This window comes from Drosophila melanogaster, chromosome 3R, assembly GCF_000001215.4.
Source record: "Drosophila melanogaster chromosome 3R".
Taxonomy (NCBI): Eukaryota; Metazoa; Arthropoda; class Insecta; order Diptera; family Drosophilidae; genus Drosophila; species Drosophila melanogaster.
The window spans coordinates 20,557,843-20,581,676 of NT_033777.3; the positions used below are offsets into that span (position 1 = coordinate 20,557,843).

A 23,834-nucleotide genomic window follows, 5' to 3' on the forward strand; every position below is an offset into this window, starting at 1 on the left:
TTCGTCATGTCAATTGTAAAAGAAAGCACCCTTTCAAAACGTTGTAAATAATTTCAACAAGTGCTACAGATATTTGTGTTATTCACTGGCATACAAGTTCGTTTAAACAAAATATTAAACATAAATAAACATTAAAATATATTATTAAACAAAATATATTCTTGACTTGCAATAGATATGCCGTATCACTCATAAATGCAATACAAAGGGTAAATCATTATTTCCTGGCTTAAAATTGTAATGAAACGGATAATGAATCACATAGCTATTCAGTTTTAGAGAATTTGTATGCACTTTGTCATATTTAACGTTAAAGTCGATCACTTTTTATTTAAGGGGCTAAAGTTGTTTTACTTTATTTGCCTAATTTAAATTTTTGCTCCTTATATTCAAAAATGCAGGCTCGATACCATCTCGACCGCGATGATTTGTTTGGGTTGGCAACGCCCCGACGTTTGTGGCGCAGCCAACTTCACGCGAGACGCAGCGAAAACAAAAAATACTAAGCTGAAGTTAATTGAGAAAACCCCAAATAAAACGCGAGTGAAAGGGACCATGAACTTAGACCTGCGTTCGTACTCACGCCACTGGCTCACGGAGTTTATCGAGCAGTACCAAGAGGAGGAGTGCCTCTGGCAGCCCAAGCACAACGACTACAGCAATCACACAGCCCGTAACAAGTCCTACGATCGCCTGGTGGAGAAGCTAAAAGAAGTGGAGCCCAATCCGGACAGGGCGATGGTAGTAAGGTGAGAATTTCCATGTCAAATGTGCCACAGTTCAGTAAACACAATTCACGCTTTACAGGAAAATTAACTCACTGCGGTCCGCTTTTCGGCGGGAATTCCGCAAGACGAGTACCAAAGGCGACTACGCAACGCGTTTGTGGTACTACGACAAGCTGCTTTTCATCGCTGACCACAAGCCCAAGCGCCACGAACTCGGCTCCAAGCCCAAGAGAGAACTCCATATCAGCTTCGACGACGAGGAGTCAATGGAGTTCGAGGACGACTCACATCACACGGGCACTCAGTCTCAGCACATGGAGTCCATAATACCCACGTCCCCGGACGATGTGGAAGAAGTCGCGGCGACGGCCAACAATGTGGTCGTCAGCAGTCAGGGCGCCACTCTGAGCACCATTTCGGTGACGCCCGCGGAATGTGTGACCCTTGTCAAGAGCGAGGAGCACCAGGCGGCCGAAGCAGCGGCAGCCGCAGCCCAAGCACACCAGCAAATGGTAGCCCATGCAGCAGCCCAGACCTCCATTGCGGCGGCGGCGGCTCAGGGACATGCCGTGAAGGTCTTAGAGATCACCTCCCTAGACTCCAACTCCCAGCGCGAGATACAACAAGTGAGTAGCTCCAAAGCAGTGAAGAGTTCCTTAGGGTCTTCAATCACCTCCTCTCCCCACGCAGGCGGTCAATCATCTGGAGCACCACCAGCAGCAGCTCCACCTGCAGCAGACGAATGGCCAACATCAGGGCGTTCCCACCATCCAGATAGGCCGCGATCACTATCAGCCATTGTTTGGCAATGCCGGCACCACTGCCTATACCACCACAGCGGCTACGAGCACATCGCACCGGCAAGACGACGAGTACGATGCCATTGGCGTGAATGTGGCGAGCAAACTGCGCTCCATCAACCCGACGCAGCGGATCGTGGCCGAGAAACTGATCAGCGACGTTCTATTCAACGCACAGCTGGGCAACCTCACCGTTCACTCGGCCCTCACGCAGTAATCTCTCTTGTCCCCCTAGACTAAGTATGTGTAGTCTCTGGCTTTATATCTCCATTTTGTCTGTGTCCCAACCTGCAGCCCGGCCAACATGTGTCGCCCGGGCAGCAGCCGATTGTACCATACAGTTTGCATGTAGTTTTAATTATTCTATACAATAAATAGATTGTATGTCTTAAGCTCATCACCAGAGGGTTTGTCATTCCGTCGAACTTCCTGCGCCCGTTAGCTTGTTCCACACAAACCTGGCAAACTGGACAAAAAGAGGAGCTGCTGTCTTGAGGTGATCGCCTTAAGAATTAGGACTAACATACCGTGACCGGCGGCATCTCGATCTGTTCCGCCTCCGTGACCAGTTTTCGGTTGCTCTGCATGTAGCTCCAGCCCAGATGGATCCCCACCAGACTGGGGATCATCACGACGGCCACCAGGTTGCGCGACACGAACGAGGGCTGCTTGCTCATCTTTACAAAATTCGTAAAACGGAATTATTATTATTTAACAGCTATCACAAATCAACAATGACGATGTGACCGCATTGCGATGTTTGTTTAATCTTATCAACGAAAAATACCAACCTATAACGCTGCCCCAAAACGGGCGGCTAGTTTTGAATAAAGTTTCTATCTCCCCCAACTTGGTCCAAAGTCCAACGTTTTCGGGGATAATAATGGGAAACTAAACGTCTCGCAATTCTTTGTCTGGGACTTCGATTGCTTGGGCAGATAAGCATCTGTCATTAGTTTGTTGCGGTGGCTGGTTTTAATAACAAATGCGGTGGAGGTGGTTAGAGTAGATCAATGGCATTGTAAAGGGGAACTTCACTTCTCGTAGGGTATATTAGTTGCTGCGAAATTCTTTAAAGACTTTTTGTGATTATAGAAGGCCTGAAGTAACTGGTAAGGTCCTTCGCTTTTATAACTAACATAAGATTATAATAGTTAAAAAACAAAAATGTGTAATTATACTACTTTACGTACAAGTTAAAATTGTCTAAGCTTTGAATTCAAATAACAGAAAGATGAAAAATAATTTTAGGTGCTTAAAGTTCTTAGTGGACAAACTAATTCGGAAAAATTAGAAAATATGTATGAAATAATTATAAGCTGAAATCTGAAATTTTAACTTAATCTGTTTTAAAAACCGTAAAATAAGCTATAAATTTATCGTCACAATAAAACCAATTTTATTTCAAATTATGAATTAAATTAGAAATTAAGTATGACCGTAACCTCCCGTCTCAATCCCTGTTCTGGTCACACTTTGCAGGCAAGGCGAAGAGGCAGTTAACTAACTGTTAATTGATAGCCCACTGCGTCGCCAACTAACCTTTTCCCATATTCCCAACTCAACCCATTAAGTGCGAAATCCACACCCGCGTCGCCGGAGGGGCGTGGGCGGGATCGGATGGGGCGCTGGCTTTGGGGCCAAGCTGGAGGCTAAGACGCGGATGCGGTCTATGCACTTTGCGCACACAAACAACAACGGCAGCGGCAGTAACAACAACAACGACAACAGTGGGCCAAAACAAACAAATTCTGTTATAGACGTCGACGTCGCTGCCGTTGTTGTTGCTATTCCATTTTGGACAGCACCTGCAATTTGAGTTGTAGTTTCAGTTTTAGTTTTGGGTTCCTGGCGAGCAGACGCTCCATTGGACAGTTTATACACATACACATACAGACCTACATATTTGTATTTTTGGTTGATTTGCAAGTGAGTTCTCCCACCCATAGTTGTGCCACCTGCCCCTAAATCCGACCTTTTTGCCAGTGCTGAAATCGATAGTGACCGTCATCCGTTTGCACCTGGAGGAGCTGTGGCTCAGGTAAGCGAATCGCCGGTGCGCAAGAACCCCGCCCCAATCACTCATCCTGCACGGCTACTACTCCGCCTGTCGGAACAGGCCAATCAAGCGATTACGTTCAAGGCCAGGGAATAGAAATTATTATTAGAAATAGAAATCCATAGAAGAAAACGACTATCACCTTCTTGTCACAAAGAAAAGAGGTCAATGGACAACTGCAGAATCATTGGAGAATATTGCATCAAGGACTTAAAGTGTAGAGTGCGTTAGGACTTCTTGTGTAGACAACATATAGCTCGATCGACATTAAGGTCAATATTTGATAATCAGTTAGATCTTATGATATTATGATCTACTTGATGGAAGCTGTGGAAAGAATGTTTTCACGTATTGACGCAGTCTAAATTTGCTTGGCCGGTATTTACCTATTCTATTTTTCGAAATGATATCAAAAGTCTATAATTCTGCTTAAGCAATATATTATTCATATCCATGGAGCTTGGTTTCATGTAATCTTTCTATGTATATCGCTGAAATCTGAACATTACCCTTTGAAGACCGTTTATAAGACCGTTTCATAATGGCTCATGCATTGTTTAAACTACTGCCTTAAACTAAAGGCGCGCATATTGTTCTTAAGCCCATTTTCAGTCGTAGTAGTTATACCATGTAACATTCGTTTCGGAATTTCAGCTTAGCCTAATTTCGATTTCTATAGAGATATCGCATTTTGAGTTTGTGAGATACTAATTGACGATATTTAACGAACGTGTTTTTGATTATAGCTTTAAGTGTTGACGTTTAATCCAGTATATTTCACCCCGACCAGGAAATAGCTTTCTAGCCGTATTTGTTTGGTTGCGTATACATCGTACCTTAACTAGGTAAAAATCAAAATGTTTACAGTCATTTACTTCATGATATTTACGACACATACGAGATTATACGAAAAATAATCTTTGCCCTTTTTCATGGTCTTTTGACCCCGTCGTAGAAGTTAGCAAATCGAGTTCTAATGAAATTCCGCTAACGACTTTGTATTACTTAGCTATCAGATCGTTAGTCCAGCCTCTTCATGTTATTCGTTGCATTTTTATGAGAAATTGTCATTTATTTTTTAAGGCCTTTAGTCGGTCTAATGGTAAATGCATGATTATCACTAAAATATTGGTCGCAAAAGACCATATAAAGCAGTATATATCAGAGGATTTAGGAATTCAAATCACTTTAGACTGTCCGAAATCCCAATCGGGTTACTGAATAATGTTATCCTTCTTCAGCTTGGCCAGCTCATCCGGCCCGTAACCCAGTAGTTCGCCCAGCACTTCATCCGTGTGCTGGCCAAGAATCGGAGGAGCTGTCCGGGCATCGTTTCGCGCTTCGCTGAAGGTCACAGGAGGACCAACCACCTTGACTGTTTCGTCCTTGGGATGCCGCAGGCTTTTCACCAGGCCAATGGCTTTTATATGCTCGTCCTCGAAGACCTCGGGAATGGAGTTAACAGGTCCCACGGGAAAGGAGGCGCCCTCGAAAAGTTTCATCCAGTTGCGCGAGGTGTCCTCGGATAGCATTTGCTCTAGGATTCCCAGCAGCTCCACTCGATTGGTCACACGATCCTTGTTGGTCTTGAATTTGGGATTCTGCGCCAAATGTTCCACTTTTAGGCGGCGACACAGGTCCACAAACTGAACATCACTGCCAGTGCCCAGGGTGAGATAGCCGTCCTTCGTCTTGAAGCTCTGATACGGAACGATGCTGGAGTGTGCGGTGCCCATCCTTCCTGCTTCGACCCCGGAATTCAGGTAGTTGCTACCCACGTTGAGCAGCAGGGAGCAGCAGGTGGACAACAGGTCGACTTCGATCTTCTGGCCACGTTGCGTGCGGGTCCTTTGATAGAGGGCTGCCAAAATTGCTCCATGGGCGTACAGTCCTGTGGACATATCCGTCACAGCCACGCCCACCTTGCTGGGCGGTCCATCCCGCTCGCCGGTGATGTGCATCAGTCCTCCAACCGAGGAGGCAATCACATCGTAGCCGGGTCGCTTGGCATACGGTCCCACAGAGCCATAACCCGTCATTGAGCAATAGATCAGTTTGGGATTCACCTTACGCAACTGCTCGTAGCCCAGGCCGTAACGCTCCAAGGTGCCGGGCACATAATTCTCCACCAGCACGTCGCTAATCTCGGCCAGGCGATGAAGGAGTTGCGTGCCGCGCTTGATATCGATGCAGATGCTCCGTTTATTGCGATTGGGAGCCAGGAAGTAGGCGGCATCGTTGCTGTTCTTTAGAAAGGGTGGTCCCCACTTACGCGCCTCATCGCCAAAGTGTGGACGCTCCACCTTGATAACTTCCGCGCCGAGATCCGCCAGAACCATGGTGCAATAGGGGCCGGCGATGATGCGCGATAGGTCCAAAATCCGGATACCATGCAGCGGGTGGCGTTCGTCCACATCGCTGGCATTAGCATTATCGGCTGCGTTGTTTTTATCGCCAACGGCTGCGAAGTTTCTCAAGCTCGGGCGGCAAACTCCGTAATTAAGCAATCCCCGGACGAGGCGTAAATTCTGTGACAACATGGTTCTTTTTTTGTTGCTACTTGTGGGTCAACTAATCTGTCGCCAGTACACATGTGTATGTTGTGTGTGGAAAGTTTTGCGGGCCGACTTGATCCGCGGCCACTTTTATCGTCACTGAAAGTGGCCCTCCATCCAAAAGTCGTCGGAAGCTCGTAGTCTTATCTCTTTTTAGTTGCTCTTAACATTCGCCTAAGAGTGGGAGCTTTTTGTTTACTATCTAAAGACTGCGATAAACAACACCTGGAAGCCCAAAAACAAAAAGAAAAAAAGAAAAGAGTCTCTCTCTCATTGCGCTTCACCTTGGGGAGTTTCCACCGAGAATGTCGCGCATCCTTTCGGTTTCATGGGGGGGAATCGCCTCAGCTGACCACCAGATAATGAGAGGTTAGTCATCCGCGATGGCATGTCATTAAGTGGAGATCGAATGCCTCGCTTTGCATTGTTTTCTGTTCTGTACTCCGATTATATCACCTTGCTGACATCTTGGATAGCGTGATCTTATATTAAGCGATCCGCTTGGAATCAAAACAAGCGTTTTGCCTTTCTTGAAATACTGACAGGCCACGAGCCTAATGTACGGCAATTATTCCCTAATGACCAGCACAATTAAAATGTAATTTGAATGTCGTGGCTGGATAACTTACGCCTCAATGCTCACCATAAGTGTCAGGCGGATTAGTAATCCGCAAGTACAACGTTTAGTGATCTTAATTGTTGGGCAGAACTGGTTCATCCACGCGCAGACGATTAATTAAGATTCATGCTCAGGGAAGGAATTGTACTCAAATTAATTCGTAGAACTCGATTTTCAATAATAATAAGACATTTTATTCAAATTGATATGTAATAACTAGATTAGCATACAAAGTATGAACGTGACAAACTTTTAGGGAGCAATAAACTATCTATAAGATTCGTTTGCAATTTTGATAGATACTAATGAATTCATGTTAAATATTTTTTTTGTTCTATTGGTTCTTATCTGAGTTGTGAGCAAATTAGAATAACCAGTAGTATCATCTTAAAAGTAAAAGTAAAGTATAAGCGTAGGCACATTATTATCTCGCCAAGATCACTGCCCACATCTTGGGGATTCAGTTTAAAATAGCTTGGTCTTTTCCATAATTATTGCTCCTTATCGGCAAAGTCGACGTAGCCATCAGTTCTTGAGGACCATGGCCTTGAAATAGTTTTCTCTTGTATAGAAATTCTAGCTAATTTTAGAAAATACCTGTTCCTGACCAGTTACTAACTTGTTAGCGGGGTGTAAGAGTAGGTTCAAGGTTCTAGTTCCTTGGAAATGTTTTCTCAATGCGGGCTTTTCCCCCGGAAACCTCGCCTCGTGGAATCAATATTTATTTTCAGAATGACGTTGCACTAATATGTGCGCAGTGATCTCAGTTTTAGCTGGTACTGGGGTCAGCATACATGGCCTAAACAGCTCGATACGATGCGAAAGCCATAGACATAGCCCATTTGCTCTCACCGATCTGTGTAATTACGATGGGAGTCCTCCCTTTGTTCGCAACGTTGTAAACAAGGCGATATCATTGCAAGATTCGAATATAACTTTAATCACTTGGGATCAAGAGTTCAGGCCATGTAATTGTCGATCTACGGAATGACGCACTTGCTCGCTTTATGGCCATTTCCTTTGGGCCAGCCGGGAATCACGTTCACAATCACGCCGGTCATTATGCCCAAGCGGATCTTAAGAGACAGCCTAAGAGAACCAGTTTCCGAGCAGATAGAGCTTCGCAGCGTTTGGGAGATTGGGAAATGGGAGAGTCGGACTTTAAATACTCGGTGGCAAGCTTAACCAGCGTTTATTTACTCAGCTCGTCTTGCTCGCGTCGGTTCGGCTCGTGGATCCATCAGATACACACGTACAGATATATATACATATACATATATATAGAAAGAAACCGAAAGCGATACCGATTCAGATGCAGATGCTGATGCAGATTGAGATAACCAGTGTGTTTTGAGTGAAACAAAATGAAAGCCGGCCAAAGGCTGGGCATGCGTCGGCAGCTCGGCTGTTCCCAATCGGCTTATTCGCGAGTGCATCCCGCAGATACCACTGCCAACTACGATTACTAGCGGCCAATGCAGTCCAGAAAGCCGCGACTCGACTATTAGCCAACTGACCAAGCCAAAAAGCCAAAAGCATCTCGTCGAGCTCTCAACTCTCGGTACCCAAAAAAATTGTGCAAGCCAAAAAGTCGATTGCAGTCGTCAGCTGCGGATTGCCGATTGCGGATTGCACAATCCTGGCAACCTGTTGCTGTTCGTTGGCTGCTGCTGTGTGTGTGTGTGTTTGGTGTCTGTGTTAGCCGCGTTGTAGAATCTTGTATCCAGCGTATCCAGTCGGTGATACGCAGATCACATCACATTTTCCCCCATCGAGTGGTGCGTTGAGAGAAAACCGTCAAAATTGCTGTGCTACTCTGTTCCAGGATCCTGGGGTACATCATGCGCCGCTTCCTGCGCTCGGCCATGATCGTCTTCAGCTGGTTCGTCGTCCCCTACAGCCGGTACACCAACATCAAGGTGATCCGGCGCAAATTGCCGCCCATCCGGAGCCACCTGCTCGAGATTCCCGCCGTCGACCTGGCCAAGCTGATTCGCACCAGAAAGGTGAGTACTTGCAATCCTCAACTCCCCCAAAAAATTGGGTCACTTACGCAAAGCAAAGCAGCAGCACCTGGTAAATGGGTCGGCTCAAAACTTGCCAAATCAATTGGAAAGACTGTTGCCACAGTGGCGGTTTTTGTTGCCACATTTATTGGATACTGGTGAATAATAACTATTGCTTGCAACCAACTCCCGGGGAGTTGGAGAAATAGATAGTTTCGCTTTTTTTTTTTTTGCAGAAAGTAAAAACGCAGACGAGACAATGACGCGCGTTTCTAATTTTTCACTTTATAAGACGCGGAGCACTGGCCCCTAACATTTCAATTAGACAAGTAAGCCATTAAAAAGGTCGAGGGTAGAACGAATGGACGACAAGCAAAGGGGTAAATACCCTAACCAGACTAATAAATTCAAAAAGAACTGAAGACTAAAATTCAAGTCAGGTTCAAAGTCTATGCGTACCTTAAAAAAGAAATGTAATTATAAGATGAATTTATATTTTAGTTTGCTTCATCAAAAGGTCAGCCTATTACTGTCAATAATTACTTGTTAAATTCAAATTCACAACCATTCGAGTTTACATTTTAATGATGGCGAACAGAATTTATTATTTATTATTTTGAGGTCATAATTAGGTGGCAATTGCTTCACATTAAGCCAATTATTTCTGCGTAGCCGTATAGCCAAACTTCAGGGGTCAATAAGCTCAGATCAAGTGGCTAAGGTTCATAACACATAAAAGTTACCAGCGAAAAAGAGCGAAAAAAAAACCGCGCGCAGTTTTGTTTATAAATTCAGAATAACGATGATTCTTACTTTTGGAAGATTTCGTAAAAAATTCCAATGGCGAAATTTGCCAACATTTAATAAAAAAAAAAAACGTTTTTATTCAAAATCCTGTTTTTAATACGTCTTTTCGACGCTTCGAGAAGCATAACATCGCATCGAGTGACCCTAGGCCAGAGTATTACCGCCAGATGAAATCGAAATCAATTTGGGTTTTTTTCCCTCCATTTCTACCGACGTCTCGCCATCGCAAGCACTTAAGCCAATTGGCCCAAAACCAAAACACCGAGGGACTGGGATATAGACGCGAGGCATTGAGGAAACCGGCGGCTTAGTCATCTAAAGCACTAGCCAAGCATTTTTTTATGACGCCAGCGCCAGTTTCGCAAATCATCATACATATGGGCAAGGCCTGAGGGTCTCACTCTCTGCAAGCGAAGCTGTATCTGTATCTACATCTGTATCTATATCTGTATCTTTATCCATATCATATCAAAATCAAAGTTGAAGATACGAGCTTTTCGGGCTGCCAATTACATGCCACATGCCACATGTGTCTTTGTTTTTGAGTGTACATATCCACGGGATGTGCAACATCTATGGGTCGTTCGTTGGTCCACATCGTGTGAGGTCACCACTGGCGACTGTGGGGGGGAGACCTTATCGTAACACCAAGCGGCGACCACCACCCGCCCTCCAGTTACCATATCGTGATCAGTGGGCTGCCTTTGTTTAATCGCTGTGCGCTGCTGCATGGAAAAAACTTGCACTTGAATGGATGGATAGTAGTTGGGTTTTTAGTGCACGTCCGTCTGAAGTACGAATATTGTACTTTATTTATTTTTTAGTGACGCTTTTTACGGCTTCTGTCTTCTTTCGGCAAGGCGGTCATATGGTGCGTACGAGTGCTAAATATTATTATTTTAATTATGCATCTTTATATGTTTTTTTGTTGTTGTGTTTAACCCTCTTAATTGCTCGTTGGTTTCATTGCCATAGGTTAGGCATTGCCTCACAGCGAGCCAAGCGTAATGATTTTGCAATTGGCATTATATCAGAACGCGCGCGTCTAGTTGGCCGATCAACTACTAGCGAATTAAATAATAATAATCACCGTTTCAGCGACCAGAAGTTGCATTTAAGAAAGTGATACTGCTAATTGCCCTTGTCCGCTTGTGAACTTAAGTGAATACCCTAGGTTTTAGGTTTCTGGGTAGATCTATCTGCAATCTTAAATCTGCTCATGTGGATTCGTACTTGAATCGCATAATTCGTGTTTCGTTTTTTTGTGTTTTTCTTTTTCGCTTCGCCTGTTGACTCTTTTAGCACGTACTTCATACACCATATAGTACCATCATACGTACTTATAAGCACCACTTGAATCTGTGTGTCTGTGTGTCGCGATTTCTTTATACTATATACTATATACTCTATAGTATATGATCTATACTCTATACTCTATGCCGTGCCACAAGATATTTTCTACATTGTAAACATCAGAGCGTTGGATCGTTGGTATCGGTTCGGAATCGGAGTCGAAAGCGCTTTTCGGTCGCTGATTTCGTAGCATGCCCCCCTTGGTGAAGCCCTCGCGACTTGCCATTATTGGTTGCATGCTATTGGCCGGTTGCAGCGTGTTTACCTGGTCGGAACCCCCTCTGGCCACCAGTGGCTTCTTACTACACTGGAAGTCATTGAAAAAGTCAAGTAGCCTTAATTTTAATTATACATAGGCACATATGTACATACATACGTACATACGAGTTGCTTTCATATACGCCGGTGCATCATTTGTGCGTTGCATGAGCCCGAAATTAAGGCGAAGTAAGACGGCAATTTATGTCTCAATCGTAATAAAGACGGGGCACATGGAAGGCCTTCTGCCTCCGATTACCCAGATTAACTGAAATCAAGTTCAGAGGTTACCCTCGATGGCAGAATGTGGTTTGCTATGCCAACTACGAGTATGTGGTTTCGATTGAGTGATACCCATTTGATTTGAGTGCAACGAAGCTCGGTTTGATTGATAAGTGCTTCCCCCCATCAATTACCTAATCAGATATCTGAAAAGCGGGTGAGAATGTGATTAATTACATTATCGGCTGCATCACAGTCAGTGCTTACGACTCTAAGTGTTGTTGATCATGGGTGATTATAATTGTATCGATTCTCGGTATAATTATAAGTTTATTCACTGCTAATTCCATGGCTAATATGTGAGTCATGAGAGAACATACGTGTTTTGATCTATTGATCGCTTTATTATCCTCTAATATCGAAATTCTTTGTATTCACAATCCCATTCATATACGCACGCTTATATTTTATTGTTTTGTTTGTCAGCCTATTTGGTTTTATCGCTGCAAATGGTTTCTTTGTGAATTAATTGTGACACATAAATATGGATGGCAAATAATTGATCAAGACGTGCTGAAGCCCATGGATTAGCTACTTATTGTTCGTTCCCTTTTATTTAAATAATCGATCAACGCTTTGTCAACATTTTGTTGTGATTAACACATAGAGAACTTGTTTTCTGCCTTAGAATTCTAATTTACTCAAGATATTGCACAATCTTACGACCATAATACTTCTATTATTATCTCCGTGACTTTAGTTGGCGTTGAGTGTTTTTTATTTCCTTAATCTTAATTTGATTGATACATTGTTGATCGCCTGCTCAATCCATAAAGAACTCTTCACGACAACAAATCTATTGATTACACTGAGGAATAACACGGAAATCAGTCTGAATGAATGCCTCAATCGACATATGGCACTGGATTATGTATTTTAGCATATTTCGATCTATGTATTGACAAGTGAATCAATTCCAAGAGTAGCCTCTTTGAACTGAGACCCCAAGAGTTCTATACCCCCCATGGTATTCGCACATTACTCATACGTCATGTGGCCGCTGATAATGGGCGGTCGAAAGTGCATGTATCGCACGATGAACGTCACGACTGCAAGTTGTGTTTGGGTTTGTCTTTTTATTGATTTTAATTTAACTCAAATTGCTTTTTGCTTCGCCACTGCCACTGGCCGCTTCCCAATAGACTGCTGAATTGATTGCTGGGAATTTGAATTAAAATGGGGTAGGGGTATAGGTACGGGTATGGGTATGGGAATCCGAGAGGAATGTGAGCTGTTCGGAATGCGAGGTAACCTGCGGAAATACTCAAACATTCTATGCTTTCCACTTGCAGATTAAAAGCGAAGAAGTCGTGGAAGCCTACATCGAACGATGTCGACAGGTGAGTTTATAATGGGTATCATATCATGGTATTATAGAATAAATATCCATTCTACCAGGTGAAATTCCTGTCTAGAACTATACTTATGTGAATTTTAGCGTGTTTTACTTCCCATAAAAGAGTTCAATTCCTATATCGTTAAACTTTTAATGGCTGGACATTAAGTTTTACGATTGTCATTTACAGAGTAATAACAAATAAGTGAATTAATTGTATGTGAAGTTTTGTATAATCGCCGGTAAATAAAACTAATTTTTTATTAGTTATCCTAAAATATCTATAATATTAACTTTACACTCATCCGTATATATTTTTTTTTTGTGGTCAATAATAAAGTATAGGTATGCTTTATAATTTGATTTTGTAATAAATATTAAAAAATTATTTGAAATGTTGTTTACTTTTCTGTGCTCTAAACTTTTCCGTTTGATTTCTTGCAGGTAAATCCTCTGATAAATGCCATCGTCCAGGATCGCTTCGAAGAGGCATTGGAGGAGGCTCGGGAGATAGACAACGTGATAGCGATGGGCATTAACAGCGTGGAGTCGATGGAGGAGCTGACCCCGTTGCTGGGCATTCCGGTGACCGTGAAGGAGAGCATTGCCGTCAAGGGCATGACCAACCAGGCAGGTCGCGTCTTCAAGACGCCGCAGATAGCCAAGTCGGATGCGCCGGTGGTGGAGCAGATCAAGCGCTCCGGCGGCATCATCCTTCTGGTGTCCAACACACCGGAGCTTTGCCTGCTGTGGGAGACGTACAACAACGTGACGGGTCAGACGAAGAATCCGTACGACCTGAAGCGCACTCCGGGCGGCTCATCGGGCGGCGAGGCGGCCCTCCTGGCCAGCGGTGCCTCCCTGCTGGGCCTCACCTCGGACATTGGCGGCTCTTCGCGCCTACCGGCCATGTTCAGTGGCATTTGGGGCCACAAGCCCACACCGTATGCGGTCTCCTTTAAAGGTCATCATCCGACGAGTGACTTTCCCAAGTGGGGAGATTTCTTCACCATCGCGCCGATGACCCGCTACGCCAAGGATCTGCCGCTGCTGCTCAAGTGCATGAGCGATCCCACGGGTCCCAAGCTAACGCTGGACAGGCCTATCAGTGTGAATGGTATCCGGTTCTTCTTCATGGACAACGACGGGCCATCGGGCATGATGCGGCCGCTGAGCAGGGATCTGCATGCGGCCATCAACCGCGTGGCCACCGATTTCAATGCCAAGCGGGTGAACATACGCAAGATGAAGTGGTCGCTGGACATCTCGCTGTCCGCCATGCTGACCATGAAAAACATCGAGACCATCTACCACAAGACGGAGGAGGGCGAGCAGCCCAAGACCGTGTGCAAGGAGACGGTCAAGTACTTCTTCGGATGCTCGGACAGCATCCTGCCGTCGGTGATCTTTGGCCATCTGCAGAACTTCATGAAGATCATCCCAAACTCGCGCCACAAGCACCTGGCCAGCATCATCGAGGCGCTCAAGACTGAATTCAAGGAGATGCTGGGCAACGACGGCGTCTTCCTCTATCCGACCTTTCCCAACACGGCGCACCAGCATTACCAGATCTACCACAAGCTCCTGGAGCCCATGTACATGGCCATCTTCAACACGCTTGGCCTGCCGGTTACCAACTGCATGATCGGTCTGGACCGGCGCAACCTGCCCATGGGCATCCAGGTGGTGGCCAATCCAGGCCAGGATCACCTTAGCCTGGCGGTGGCCCGCGAAATGGAGCGCCGCTACGGCGGATGGGTGCGTCCTCCGTCCGAGGACAGCCACAGCAGCGGTGGGAGCAGCAAGCAGCGTGGCTAGGGTATGGCCTGTATATATCCTGTGCGTGATTCATTTGTACTTTGTTTTGTTATTAGCTAATTGTACACTGTCGAGCAGTTAGGGAATTTCAGAGAGACTTTAAATGGATTTAGACAAATCACTGTTATCAGCCGCAGTTGGCTGAATGGTAGAAAGGAAAGGAATCCCTAGATCAGCCTCCATACTTTATCAGCATTTTATTCGACCATTACACCATCACACCACCAAATGTTCGTTCGGGACCTTCGAAATTAGTAATCCCTCAATCGCGAGTCATTACCACCCATTGTATTAAATTATTGTCAAAAAAAAAAAAAAAACTCCAATGAGCTGTACATCGTATTCGTATTCGTAATCGTATTATCTTTACCTATATGTAAATATTCGTCTAGCATCTAAGTGTTAGGTTTATGTCGCGTCCGGCAGAGATCGATAAATATAACCAGTATGTGTACGTTTTGTAGCATCTCTCGCTTAAACAACTTGAAAACTTTACAACTTTTGCAAAGAACCAAATTCGTTGAATAAATACGTAACAGAAAAAATATTAACCGAATTTTCAACTTCTGTGGCGCAATTGCCGCCGAAAAGCAGTTGGCCTCCACTTGGAAGCCATCGAGGGAGGTCCGAGTTCGAGTCCGAGTCCGACTCGGAGAATCGGAGTCCGCGCTAGTGCTTGGAAATTGGGCCCACCTGAGCGGTGGACCCGAAGACATAGTGAAACAAGTATTAGACGGCTACTAGAGACAATACACGCTCGGATACGTGTACCACTTAATAAATGGTTCCACTTCGCTGCCCGTCATGGAGAATCTTACTACAGTCGGACCTGTTTTTGCCAAATTCCGATACTAACTAACTGATTGGAATAACAGATTTAATATAGTCAGCAGAAGACTCCAGACATTTTGACGACTTCCAGTTTTACGCTGTGAACTTTGATCGTCGCTATTAGTACTTAATTAATGGTTTATTATGAAGAATATAATTTTTAACTTCTCTTGTTTCATTCCCAACAACAAATGTAATAAATTCAAATATACAAATATGTGTCTAATATTTTCAATGTTCTTCAGTTTTATAGAAAACACACCATATTGACAAAAAAACTCATTATAATATAGAGAGTCAACTTACCTCTTTATAAAATTTAAGTACAAGTTAAGTATCCATCACATGACTGTCGTTCCTATCGAGGCCCGACTGTAGTGCCTACCTACTTACCCAGAGACTGGGAAATCACTAATCTAATAGCCTTAATCGTGCGCATGCGCAGCGGTTTTCCCAGCCAGCTGGCTGCTTAGTGAAGTGTCTAATGCACTTTTGTCATTCGAGTTGCCGAATTTTGGGCACATTTTATTGGCCTGGCTGGGCGAATTTGGAGTTGGACTGGGGGTGCCCGCTAGTCGTTTGTTATTTTTCTATTGCAAAAAATGTGTTGTTGTTTTTTTAGTGCGCGTGTGTAAGTGGTTAGTTTTTGGCTTTTGGAATAGCCCAAGGTTGCGGCAATACGGCTTGCGCAACTCCGCTGCCGAACGTGGTATTTGGCCAGAAAACTCGGAGGTAACACAGATTCTTGCCCAAGAATGTGGCGGTCGTTGGCGTTTCAAAGTGTTTTCTGGCCAATGCCAGGCGGGAAGCTATTGCCTCGAAATTGGGTGAAAACATTTTCCATAGTTTGCAGCGAAAAAGTGCAAGCGGCGTGACGAAAACTGTGGAAATCTCGGCGGTGAGATTCGACTACCTGTAGCTAGCAGGGGATTACTGGAAAACAGTCTACCTGAGATACCGTTCCAGAGAGCCGAAACTGTTTCAAAATCCAGCGAAACTGGAGTGAGAGGCATTCCAAGAAATGTGCGGAGTGAGAGCTGTTTAGAAGGAACGCTTAGAAATCTAAAATGTGATTATGGCAAGTTAATAATTAAACTAATATTTGACTATATAATATACTGACTATTGCTATACTATTATTGCGTAGTTTTCTACTCAAAAATGACACATCAAAATGATGCAGAAGTGGCTGGAAATAGAGTTAGTGGACATAGAGTACGTTAACTAAGTCTAGGCTTCCCAGTTCATACCAACAGTGTTGAGCCTTTTAAGGGGGCCATTAAAAACTACATAATCCGTCCCTGATTAAACACTCGAACGGTTATCAATTTTAGTTGCCTGCCTTGTGCGCCGAATTCGCCGACCTCAGCACAAATCACAAATTCGGATCGGAGAGATATAACTACATATGTACGTTTGCAGAGAGGGAGAGCGGAAATATCATTCCAGTCGCCGGCATTCCAGTTCCATGCTGACCAGCCGCTTCGCTTCGAGTCGAAACGGTGCGTTCACTTCAAAACTGAACCGAGAAGCGAGCGGTTGTGTCTGTCCCACGGCCTAGCCCTCACAGTACTGCCAGTCCAGGCTTGACTGTACCTTTAGAACCTTTGTAATCTGCGCATTTGAGGTGACAAATCCATCGCATATTTGTTTACCGTGATCTACGCAGAGAGATTAAAACTGTGTCGATTACCGTGTTAAATCATCTAAAAACCAGTGTGATATTAACCCCGTAAGACTCAGACATGTGCTGCCAAAGACTACACTTTTTGGCCAGCTCGCTTTGAAGCCCCAAGTAGCCGATGCCACGTGTTTGCTCCACATGCAACGTGTTGGCCGAAGCGATCTTACAAGGGCTAGATCTATTCAACTTATAACTTGGCCACGATGGTTACATGCACTCGCTCTCTAGTCAGTTTAAAAATGTATTTTCATATATGTACAATATTTAGTCGGTTGCTGTATTTTTATTTCATGCTGAAACTACAGACTTAAGTTGTCCAGAAAAACTACTAGAAGTACCCTTCGTAAAACTAACAGCAGGAACACGGGGTTTAAGTTAAACTTATGCTGGCTGGCTAGCATTTAATCTTTAATGCCCTAACCTTAACAATTGGCGATCGAAAAAGAAAAACGAAAAACAGAATGATGCATGATTTGTGAATTATGTGATGGAAGAGGGCGGGCCGAGCAGCTACAACTATATATCTTTGGAGGCCAGCGTCTTGCGGGGCTTTGGCTCAGGTGGATCGATAAGATTTCCGTGACGCACCACGTCGATGTGGCCCAGGCGGATCATCTTCTCCTCCCAAACGGAAATCGCTTTCCTAAAACGCACAAAAAAGGTTGTGTTTTTTAGAAACTGTGTTCACTGGTTCAAGACATTATTTGTATTGAGTAAATAACGCGCCCACGAGAAAAAAAAGAAACGTAAAGCCACGTGGTCCTAATATTTAGCACTAAGAAACGAGTTCCATGCCAAAATATTGATTAATATAGAAGCGTTAATAATAAGCATTAACACAAGCACATAAAGATTTCTACTGTAGGCAAGTTGGACTTTAAAAAGTTTATAAAAGATCTTAGAGAAGTTAATGGTTCAAACTTGAAGTAGAGGGCGATTTATCATGAATTTGGCAGAATATAATAAATTGTATCTAAAGTTTTTACAAAAATCTGCACCTAGTTGTTGTTGCTAAATTTAAAAATTTTTAAATCAAAGTTTAAATAATAATCAATATAATTTTACTGTAACCTAGTCAGTGGAATGCAATGAAACTATGATTCAAACTAGAAAATCTGCTAACGATTAGTAAAATTCGCCAACTTGAATGCTGAGATGAACACGCACCTGTAGAGCTCCATCTCCTTGCGCGACTCCTGCATGTAGACCTCCTTCTCGGAGTCGGAAAGGCGAGTCCACTTGGCGGTGGTCTTTTGGTGCCACTCGCGGTAGGTTTGCTTGTCGCCCTGCGGAGTGTTGATACGTTCGCTGGCGATGAATCGCAGGAAGGCCGAAGCGGGCTTTTTGGGTCGCCCCAGCTCCTTGACCCGCTTGCGCAGCTGGCGGCGCTCCTTGGCGTCAACGAGGTCCTGCTTGAGCTGCTTGATCTCGGCCCGCTGCTCCTCCGTGAGTGTGGCATCGTACTTTGTTCGCTCCTCCACGTAGATTTGTTGGTCCCGCTTGAACTCGGCCTGCAGGCGCTCCTTCAGCTGCGCATCGGCATCGGACCAGTTCTTAGACAGCTGGCGCACCACCTCGACGGTGGTAATCTGGGGATTGGCAGCCTTCAGCTTGGGCCGCTGCTCCCGCATGAAGCGAAAGTAGGGAGTCAGCGGTTTCTTTGGTCGCGGCGGCAGGCCCAACTGCTCCTCCAGGGTCTTCGACGGCACCGCCGGAGTGTTGCTGATGCTGGCGGCTGCTAGGGGCCTAGGGGGTGTGAGGGGTCGGTGGTCGGTGTCATTGGCACGAGATGGATCACTGGGTGGCCAATCTTTGGCTACAACTTGCCTGACTTTGTTGATCAGCGAGCCGATGAGGCCGCCGCGCGAGGACATCAGTGTTGTGGTGTAGATCATGATCTCAATGGCGAACCTGCTTCCTTGCGTTGTAAGCTATTTAAAAATCACGGGGAACTTGTTGCATTTACGGAAAAAAGGATTTACGTAAAAAATGCGGCATTCTAGGCCGAGCGTTGCCACCTGGTGAGTTACTTCAGCCAAGTGCTGCCACCAAGTCCCAAGCTTTTGTTATCGAAAGCTGACCATCTCCATTAACCGTAGCCATAACCTTGTTTATTTTGTATTGTTTTTCTTAGTTAAAATTATAAAATCATAAAATAAGATGACCAACAACGATGCGGCCGTGGAGGCAGCCGGCTCCAGTCGGGCCAGCAGCAGCAAACAGCAGCTGAAGCTGGAAATCACCGAGAAGGTGCGAGTCCTGTGCCTGCACGGTTACCGCCAGAATGGAGAAGCCTTCAAAAACAAGCTGGGCTCCTTCCGCAAGTTCGCCAACAAGTACGCAGAGTTCGTGTTCATCACGGCGCCGCACGTGGCCAAGGCACTGGAGTCGGCGGCGGAGCCTGTGCCGGAGCAGAGGAGTTGGTGGGCCAACAAGGACGATGGCTCCTTCAAGGGAACAAACAAAGGTGGTCCCGCCTTCGGCTTTCAGGAGAGCCTGCGCTGCGTTGAGGAGGCGTGGCGGACGCAGGGCCCTTTCCAGGGACTGCTAGGCTTCTCACAGGGCGCCTGTTTCGTGGGTCTTATATGCGGCCTGGCCAAAAAGAAGTGTATGCCATGATTTTGTCTGAAAATACAGTCCTTGTTATAACTATACCATCACCCGTAGTGACCTCCATCCGTCCGGAGTTTGCTGTGCTAGCCTCGGGCTTCTTGTCTGGCAGTCTGGTGCACATGAGCGCCTACGAAGAGGCCATCAGCATACCCACGTTGCACATCTACGGACAGACGGATGAGATCATTCCCAAGGAGATGAGCGAGTCCCTGGCTGCGCGCTTCAAGAACGCCGAGGTGCTGGAGCACAGCGGCGGACACTACTTCCCGGCCACGGCGCAGCAGAAGCAGACATTCATCAACTTCTTCCAGGATCGGCTGCAGGAGTACCTGGAGCACGAGGAGTTGCAGCAGAGCGGCAATGCCTCATTCGTGGATAGCGGAGCGGAGGACGACAACGATGCCGAGGTGGCGGCCATGACGGCCGAGCTGGACGAGAGTGATTAGCCGAGGGACGGGGGTTTTTTCGTTCGTTTTTAATAATAATTAAATCTTATTATTACAAAAATAATGATTTGATTATAAATTATAATATAATTAGATCCCAATATTAGTTAAATATTCACTCTGCTCACGAAGGATCAAGCGGATCGGGTATTGAAATGTCTGCACGTTCGCTCAGTTCGCACATATTGTTTTTATGACTTTGTGTATTTTCTCAACAAATTCGTATAAATTTCATTAAAAAGAAACAATCAAGGGGTTAGGGTAAAATTAAAGCCGAATATTATCAATCCCATTCCAAAGTTCAATTTTGTGTCGGAACCATAGTAAATTAATTGTTCCTTGCTATTAACAACGAAAAATGCATATTTAGCTATTGCAGTTGAGACGGCAGCTTTTGCTTCTTCACCACGCTGGGAAGTTGAGAATCGCAGACAAATAGATCTTCCTCCTCCTTCGTCCGGTCCGACCATCAACTTCGATTTCAATTTCATACATTTCGTTTGCGTGGGACAAGCGAGCGACAGAGTTAGCGGATTTATTTTGTCTCGATTTGCTGCTGCTGTTGATTTTGATGATGTGTTTGCTGCTGTTTGTTGTTCTCGTAGGGGTGATTGACTGACTGACTGCTGTGGCTGCATCCTTATGCCACCTGCTCCTGTCCGTTCGAGGCCTCTTGGTTTTTCATGACTTCGGGTAAGTCTGGTGGTGCCGAGTAGGGTGTCATGTCCAGTGTCTCAAAGTCGCCCACCTCGTTCCTTAAAGACAGATAGCTATGTTGTACTACTACGCTGAGCTGTAAGCTTGTAAGCGGCACACGTGCCGCACGCCCGCCTTGTCCGCTAGATAACCCGCAACCGGCTTATCAGCGACTCTCACCTGAATGTCAAGCCCAGCTGTGCCGGAGCCTGCGCCTTGGCCGTGGACACCGTCACGCCGTAGTCCTGCAACGTGCTGTCGTCCTCCATGACATCGTTGTCCTGATTGTATAACCGCTGGTCCACGGGCTGCACCTTTAGTATGCCTGCGATCGATGGGGTTGTATGATCAGTCATGGAGTTACCCAATAATGGCGCTGCTCTATAAATAGAAGCCAACACTTACCCTCAATCATTCGCTTCAGCTCGGCCACCGTTGTGTTCTCCTTGGCGTCCGTGAAGATGGTGGTCTTTTGCCGCCTGATCATAAGGAACACGTCCTGCAAAAGAGAGGGTTAGCCATTAGATTTGATTCGATGCGAAGTGATTCGTTTCGGTCAAAGTTCAGTGGCGCTTTTTCAGTGTGTCATGCTTTCTGATCTTGCCATCACACAGGCGACATTTGTGCACATGCATTAAGAGCGCGACGGTGTCTATGGCAGCAGCATCTGCGATGCACTGCATCCTTGCTAGGCTGCACGACACCGGCACGAGCACTCACCATATTGAGGAGTTTGTGGCGCTGGCTGCGACTGAGGCTGCTACGCGGATGTGGGTTAACCAGGTGCGTGGGCTAGTGCGCTGTGTTCGGCAACTGACGGCGTGGGTGGCGCTTCCTTTGGCGGTCGCGGGCGGACGTTTCGATCGGCTGGAATTTTCCTACTTCGCTTGCACCACCGCTGCTGGGCGCTTCTATTTTTTGCTCTGTGCCGCTCGACCGGAGTTGGGGGCGGGCGCAGGTGGGCGTGGCGTGCGGTTCGCGGTACGATGAGCGTGCGTGAGTGTGTATGTTTGTGCAACAGCTTCCTCGGTTGCCCCCCACTTGTAGGTTTTCGTAGTTTTACGATTTTTTCTAGCCTTTTGCTGCTGCTTTCTCAACTAATTAGAGCTGTCAAACCATCGATGGTCGCATCGATAGTGAGCTATCGATAGTTCAGGGTCAGCGGCCTTCGTTGTCTAATGCCATCGCTAATCCGATATTATTGCAGGGCTTTTAGCAAGGGATTGTCTAAAGCCTTGGTGAATTCTATTAATGTGTATTAACAAATACTTCACAATTCCGTTTAATGTATATTTTCCATTAGTTTATAAATAAAATAATTCGCATAAGTAATGAGCTTTTGCAGCCCTGGTTATTGCCAAGAAAATGTACTAGAAAATACCGCCATAGCTGTCAGTGTCACTTTTCCCGTTTCTCCTGTTTTATTTGCCACGAAATGGTTTTGCTAGACAATTCGAACGTAAATAAATGAAATACCTTTAAAAGAAGCCGATAAGTAACCGTATCTCCTTACAGTTTATCCTGCGCCTGGAGAAGATCGCAAATGCGGCCAAGAAGGACTCCTCCTTCACGCTGACGTTCAAGCGATGTGAGTGTTCGACACCGAAAAACATGGTACACTAGGAACTAATTTACAATTTATTTAATGTGCCGCAGATGATGGCAACGATAAGCCCGTGCCGAGGGAAGGACGGCCACCGCTGCCCAAGCCGGAGACCTACATGTGCCTGATGCGCGCCCAGTCCAAGTCCCAAAAAGTAAGCCCGATTGAAAGCTCCACGTTTCGACTCCTTACCAAATAAACCTATTTTTCCGGCAGATTTCCACCGTTGTCCGGCAGGAGGATGTGCCCGCCATGATGAGCATGTACTCGCAGTTCATGAAGAGCAAGATGGACGGGCTAAAGCGGGTTAAGAAAGTCAAAAGCAAGGCCAAGGCGACAAAGGGTTAATCGGGGCATAGTCTTAGTTAGATTTTATTTGACTGTTTACTGGTCGTTTGTTTTAAACCTTAAATGCATCATTTTGTACGGAAAGCACGCTATACTTCTTATTTCTATCATCAATCTGACGCAGATCGAGCAGCCACTTCGGCAGTTCCCACTGCCGCAACCCGTATATGAACTTTGGTCTTATCAGGTCAACCAAACTGTAAAGATCCTCGTTTATTTGGTTCTCAGCTAATAGCTCTTCGTCCACGTACAGTACATCGATTCCCTGACAGAGGCCCGTGTGAAGGGAGCCCGAAGCCTTTGGCAGAAAGTCCAGATACCCAGATAGGCAGTCCACAATTAAATATCGTGCATGGCCGTCTGCAAAGAGATAAGTGTTCTCAGACTACCAACAGGAACCAATGGCTCAGTACTCAGGTAGTACTCACTTTCTATGTAGAATAGGTTGCACTCCAAGCCGTTTTCCTTTCTTCCTGCTGGTATCAATGTGATTGTGATCTCGTTTTCATCGTACACTAGTCGGGTGGGCTTATTCGGCAGTAGTATTTCAAAAGTGCAGCTTTCTGAAACATCTGCATGTGATTGCAGCCGTGAGATGTCCAGCTGCGAACCCACAGCTAACTGGCACCAATTTTGTGGTGCTATTAGATCTCCTAAGGCGGCTGACGTGAAGAGCAAGGGTCCACGGTGCTGGAGGGCCAAATTGTATTGGAAGTGAATTTATATAAAACTAGGTGGTGTACGCACCTCCTCGTAGGAACTGTAGACTTTTCCTTTTTCCAGTATTAAGGGCTGGCCTATATCGTTTAAAAACATTGTTAATTATGCGCCAATTCCTCAGGAAATTTGTTTTTCTATGTGTTACCAGATCGCATTGACAAGAAAATCCCAATTCTTCAAGGACTATTTTCTAAGTTCAAAACTACAGCGCGAGATTTTAAAGTAGAATTCTGGATAATTTTGGAAATATTTGCAGAAAATCCCCTCATTGA

At 45.3% G+C, this 23,834-nt stretch overlaps 9 protein-coding genes and 1 non-coding gene across 18 annotated transcripts; 5 read left to right on the top strand and 5 right to left on the bottom strand.

Moving 5' to 3' along the window:
- Positions 1-87: 87 nt before the first annotated feature.
- On the top strand, positions 88-1,918 carry CG5180 (uncharacterized protein). Of its 2 annotated transcripts, NM_142635.2 has the most exons (4): positions 88-209; positions 402-749; positions 808-1,354; positions 1,419-1,918. In NM_142635.2, the coding sequence occupies exons 2-4, from the start codon at positions 556-558 to the stop codon at positions 1,743-1,745; spliced, it is 1,068 nt and encodes a 355-aa protein (NP_650892.2). In that variant the 5' UTR covers positions 88-209; positions 402-555; the 3' UTR covers positions 1,746-1,918. The 2 variants fall into 2 exon arrangements, with proteins under 2 accessions (NP_650892.2, NP_001138087.1); NM_001144615.3 differs by lacking the exon at positions 88-209 and having other exon boundaries at positions 456-749.
- CG15922 (uncharacterized protein) lies at positions 1,866-2,438 on the bottom strand. Of its 2 annotated transcripts, NM_001275834.1 has the most exons (3): positions 2,320-2,438; positions 2,056-2,205; positions 1,866-1,994 (listed from the first exon to the last, which is right to left on the bottom strand). In NM_001275834.1, the coding sequence occupies exons 2-3, from the start codon at positions 2,203-2,205 to the stop codon at positions 1,941-1,943; spliced, it is 204 nt and encodes a 67-aa protein (NP_001262763.1). In that variant the 5' UTR covers positions 2,320-2,438; the 3' UTR covers positions 1,866-1,940. The 2 variants fall into 2 exon arrangements, with proteins under 2 accessions (NP_001262763.1, NP_652228.1); NM_143971.2 differs by lacking the exon at positions 2,320-2,438 and having other exon boundaries at positions 2,056-2,269.
- Positions 2,439-3,022: 584 nt separating this feature from the next.
- CG5191 (uncharacterized protein) lies at positions 3,023-15,158 on the top strand. Of its 6 annotated transcripts, NM_142636.2 has the most exons (5): positions 3,023-3,457; positions 3,515-3,569; positions 8,587-8,767; positions 12,760-12,807; positions 13,248-15,158. In NM_142636.2, coding segments are annotated over exons 1-5 (1,659 nt in total). In that variant the 5' UTR covers positions 3,023-3,456; the 3' UTR covers positions 14,622-15,158. The 6 variants fall into 6 exon arrangements, with proteins under 6 accessions (NP_650893.2, NP_732524.1, NP_732525.1 ...); NM_169903.2 differs by having other exon boundaries at positions 3,023-3,569; NM_169904.2 differs by lacking the exon at positions 8,587-8,767.
- Positions 4,644-6,225, bottom strand: CG10877 (uncharacterized protein). The gene has a single exon (NM_142637.1). The coding sequence runs from the start codon at positions 6,125-6,127 to the stop codon at positions 4,802-4,804; it is 1,326 nt and encodes a 441-aa protein (NP_650894.1). The 5' UTR covers positions 6,128-6,225; the 3' UTR covers positions 4,644-4,801.
- Positions 15,159-17,063: 1,905 nt separating the features above from the next.
- Positions 17,064-17,201, top strand: snoRNA:Psi18S-301. Its single transcript, NR_003900.1, has one exon. It is a non-coding gene; the product is annotated as a snoRNA:Psi18S-301 (small nucleolar RNA).
- Positions 17,202-17,402: 201 nt separating this feature from the next.
- TFAM (mitochondrial transcription factor A) lies at positions 17,403-19,168 on the bottom strand. Of its 2 annotated transcripts, NM_079691.3 has the most exons (3): positions 18,964-19,168; positions 18,304-18,882; positions 17,509-17,779 (listed from the first exon to the last, which is right to left on the bottom strand). In NM_079691.3, the coding sequence occupies exons 1-3, from the start codon at positions 19,029-19,031 to the stop codon at positions 17,653-17,655; spliced, it is 774 nt and encodes a 257-aa protein (NP_524415.1). In that variant the 5' UTR covers positions 19,032-19,168; the 3' UTR covers positions 17,509-17,652. The 2 variants fall into 2 exon arrangements, with proteins under 2 accessions (NP_732527.1, NP_524415.1); NM_169906.2 differs by having other exon boundaries at positions 17,403-17,779; positions 18,304-19,168.
- A 42-nt stretch (positions 19,169-19,210) lies between these two features.
- CG5412 (uncharacterized protein) lies at positions 19,211-20,289 on the top strand. The gene is made up of 2 exons (NM_142638.3): positions 19,211-19,744; positions 19,804-20,289. Exons 1-2 carry the CDS (start codon positions 19,297-19,299, stop codon positions 20,193-20,195), a joined length of 840 nt encoding a protein of 279 aa, NP_650895.1. The 5' UTR covers positions 19,211-19,296; the 3' UTR covers positions 20,196-20,289.
- A 90-nt stretch (positions 20,290-20,379) lies between these two features.
- On the bottom strand, positions 20,380-22,008 carry EloB (Elongin B). The gene is made up of 4 exons (NM_079692.4): positions 21,612-22,008; positions 21,297-21,390; positions 21,072-21,216; positions 20,380-20,950 (listed from the first exon to the last, which is right to left on the bottom strand). Exons 1-4 carry the CDS (start codon positions 21,612-21,614, stop codon positions 20,836-20,838), a joined length of 357 nt encoding a protein of 118 aa, NP_524416.1. The 5' UTR covers positions 21,615-22,008; the 3' UTR covers positions 20,380-20,835.
- A 264-nt stretch (positions 22,009-22,272) lies between these two features.
- Srp14 (Signal recognition particle 14) lies at positions 22,273-22,922 on the top strand. The gene is made up of 4 exons (NM_142639.4): positions 22,273-22,350; positions 22,407-22,479; positions 22,548-22,648; positions 22,711-22,922. The coding sequence occupies exons 1-4, from the start codon at positions 22,327-22,329 to the stop codon at positions 22,840-22,842; spliced, it is 330 nt and encodes a 109-aa protein (NP_650896.2). The 5' UTR covers positions 22,273-22,326; the 3' UTR covers positions 22,843-22,922.
- Positions 22,841-23,680, bottom strand: CG34008 (uncharacterized protein). Its single transcript, NM_001038973.2, has 3 exons — positions 23,590-23,680; positions 23,271-23,532; positions 22,841-23,202 (listed from the first exon to the last, which is right to left on the bottom strand). The coding sequence occupies exons 1-3, from the start codon at positions 23,656-23,658 to the stop codon at positions 22,895-22,897; spliced, it is 639 nt and encodes a 212-aa protein (NP_001034062.1). The 5' UTR covers positions 23,659-23,680; the 3' UTR covers positions 22,841-22,894.
- Between the last annotated feature and the right edge of the window lie 154 nt (positions 23,681-23,834).

Excerpts from the sequence above, each read along its gene's own strand:
- CG5180 (NM_142635.2), top strand. The coding sequence starts at position 556 with ATGAACTTAGACCTGCGTTCGTACTCACGCCACTGGCTCACGGAGTTT. Across the intron at positions 750-807 it reads GACAGGGCGATGGTAGTAAG|GAAAATTAACTCACTGCGGT; the intron begins GTGAGAATTTCC and ends CACGCTTTACAG. Across the intron at positions 1,355-1,418 it reads CCCAGCGCGAGATACAACAA|GCGGTCAATCATCTGGAGCA; the intron begins GTGAGTAGCTCC and ends CTCCCCACGCAG.
- CG15922 (NM_001275834.1), bottom strand. The coding sequence starts at position 2,205 with ATGAGCAAGCAGCCCTCGTTCGTGTCGCGCAACCTGGTGGCCGTCGTG. Across the intron at positions 1,995-2,055 it reads TCGAGATGCCGCCGGTCACG|TTTGCCAGGTTTGTGTGGAA; the intron begins GTATGTTAGTCC and ends CTTTTTGTCCAG.
- CG5191 (NM_142636.2), top strand. Across the intron at positions 3,570-8,586 it reads CTGGAGGAGCTGTGGCTCAG|GATCCTGGGGTACATCATGC; the intron begins GTAAGCGAATCG and ends ACTCTGTTCCAG. Across the intron at positions 12,808-13,247 it reads ACATCGAACGATGTCGACAG|GTAAATCCTCTGATAAATGC; the intron begins GTGAGTTTATAA and ends GATTTCTTGCAG.
- CG10877 (NM_142637.1), bottom strand. The coding sequence starts at position 6,127 with ATGTTGTCACAGAATTTACGCCTCGTCCGGGGATTGCTTAATTACGGA.
- TFAM (NM_169906.2), bottom strand. The coding sequence starts at position 19,031 with ATGATCTACACCACAACACTGATGTCCTCGCGCGGCGGCCTCATCGGC. Across the intron at positions 17,780-18,303 it reads AAGGAGATGGAGCTCTACAG|GAAAGCGATTTCCGTTTGGG; the intron begins GTGCGTGTTCAT and ends TGTGCGTTTTAG.
- CG5412 (NM_142638.3), top strand. The coding sequence starts at position 19,297 with ATGACCAACAACGATGCGGCCGTGGAGGCAGCCGGCTCCAGTCGGGCC. Across the intron at positions 19,745-19,803 it reads CGGCCTGGCCAAAAAGAAGT|TGACCTCCATCCGTCCGGAG; the intron begins GTATGCCATGAT and ends CATCACCCGTAG.
- EloB (NM_079692.4), bottom strand. Across the intron at positions 21,217-21,296 it reads GCTGAAGCGAATGATTGAGG|GCATACTAAAGGTGCAGCCC; the intron begins GTAAGTGTTGGC and ends CATCGATCGCAG. Across the intron at positions 20,951-21,071 it reads CAGCTGGGCTTGACATTCAG|GAACGAGGTGGGCGACTTTG; the intron begins GTGAGAGTCGCT and ends TCTGTCTTTAAG.
- Srp14 (NM_142639.4), top strand. The coding sequence starts at position 22,327 with ATGGTTTTGCTAGACAATTCGAAC. Across the intron at positions 22,351-22,406 it reads TTTTGCTAGACAATTCGAAC|TTTATCCTGCGCCTGGAGAA; the intron begins GTAAATAAATGA and ends ATCTCCTTACAG. Across the intron at positions 22,480-22,547 it reads CACGCTGACGTTCAAGCGAT|ATGATGGCAACGATAAGCCC; the intron begins GTGAGTGTTCGA and ends AATGTGCCGCAG.
- CG34008 (NM_001038973.2), bottom strand. The coding sequence starts at position 23,658 with ATGTTTTTAAACGATATAGGCCAGCCCTTAATACTGGAAAAAGGAAAA. Across the intron at positions 23,533-23,589 it reads TCTACAGTTCCTACGAGGAG|CACCGTGGACCCTTGCTCTT; the intron begins GTGCGTACACCA and ends TTGGCCCTCCAG. Across the intron at positions 23,203-23,270 it reads CAACCTATTCTACATAGAAA|ACGGCCATGCACGATATTTA; the intron begins GTGAGTACTACC and ends ATCTCTTTGCAG.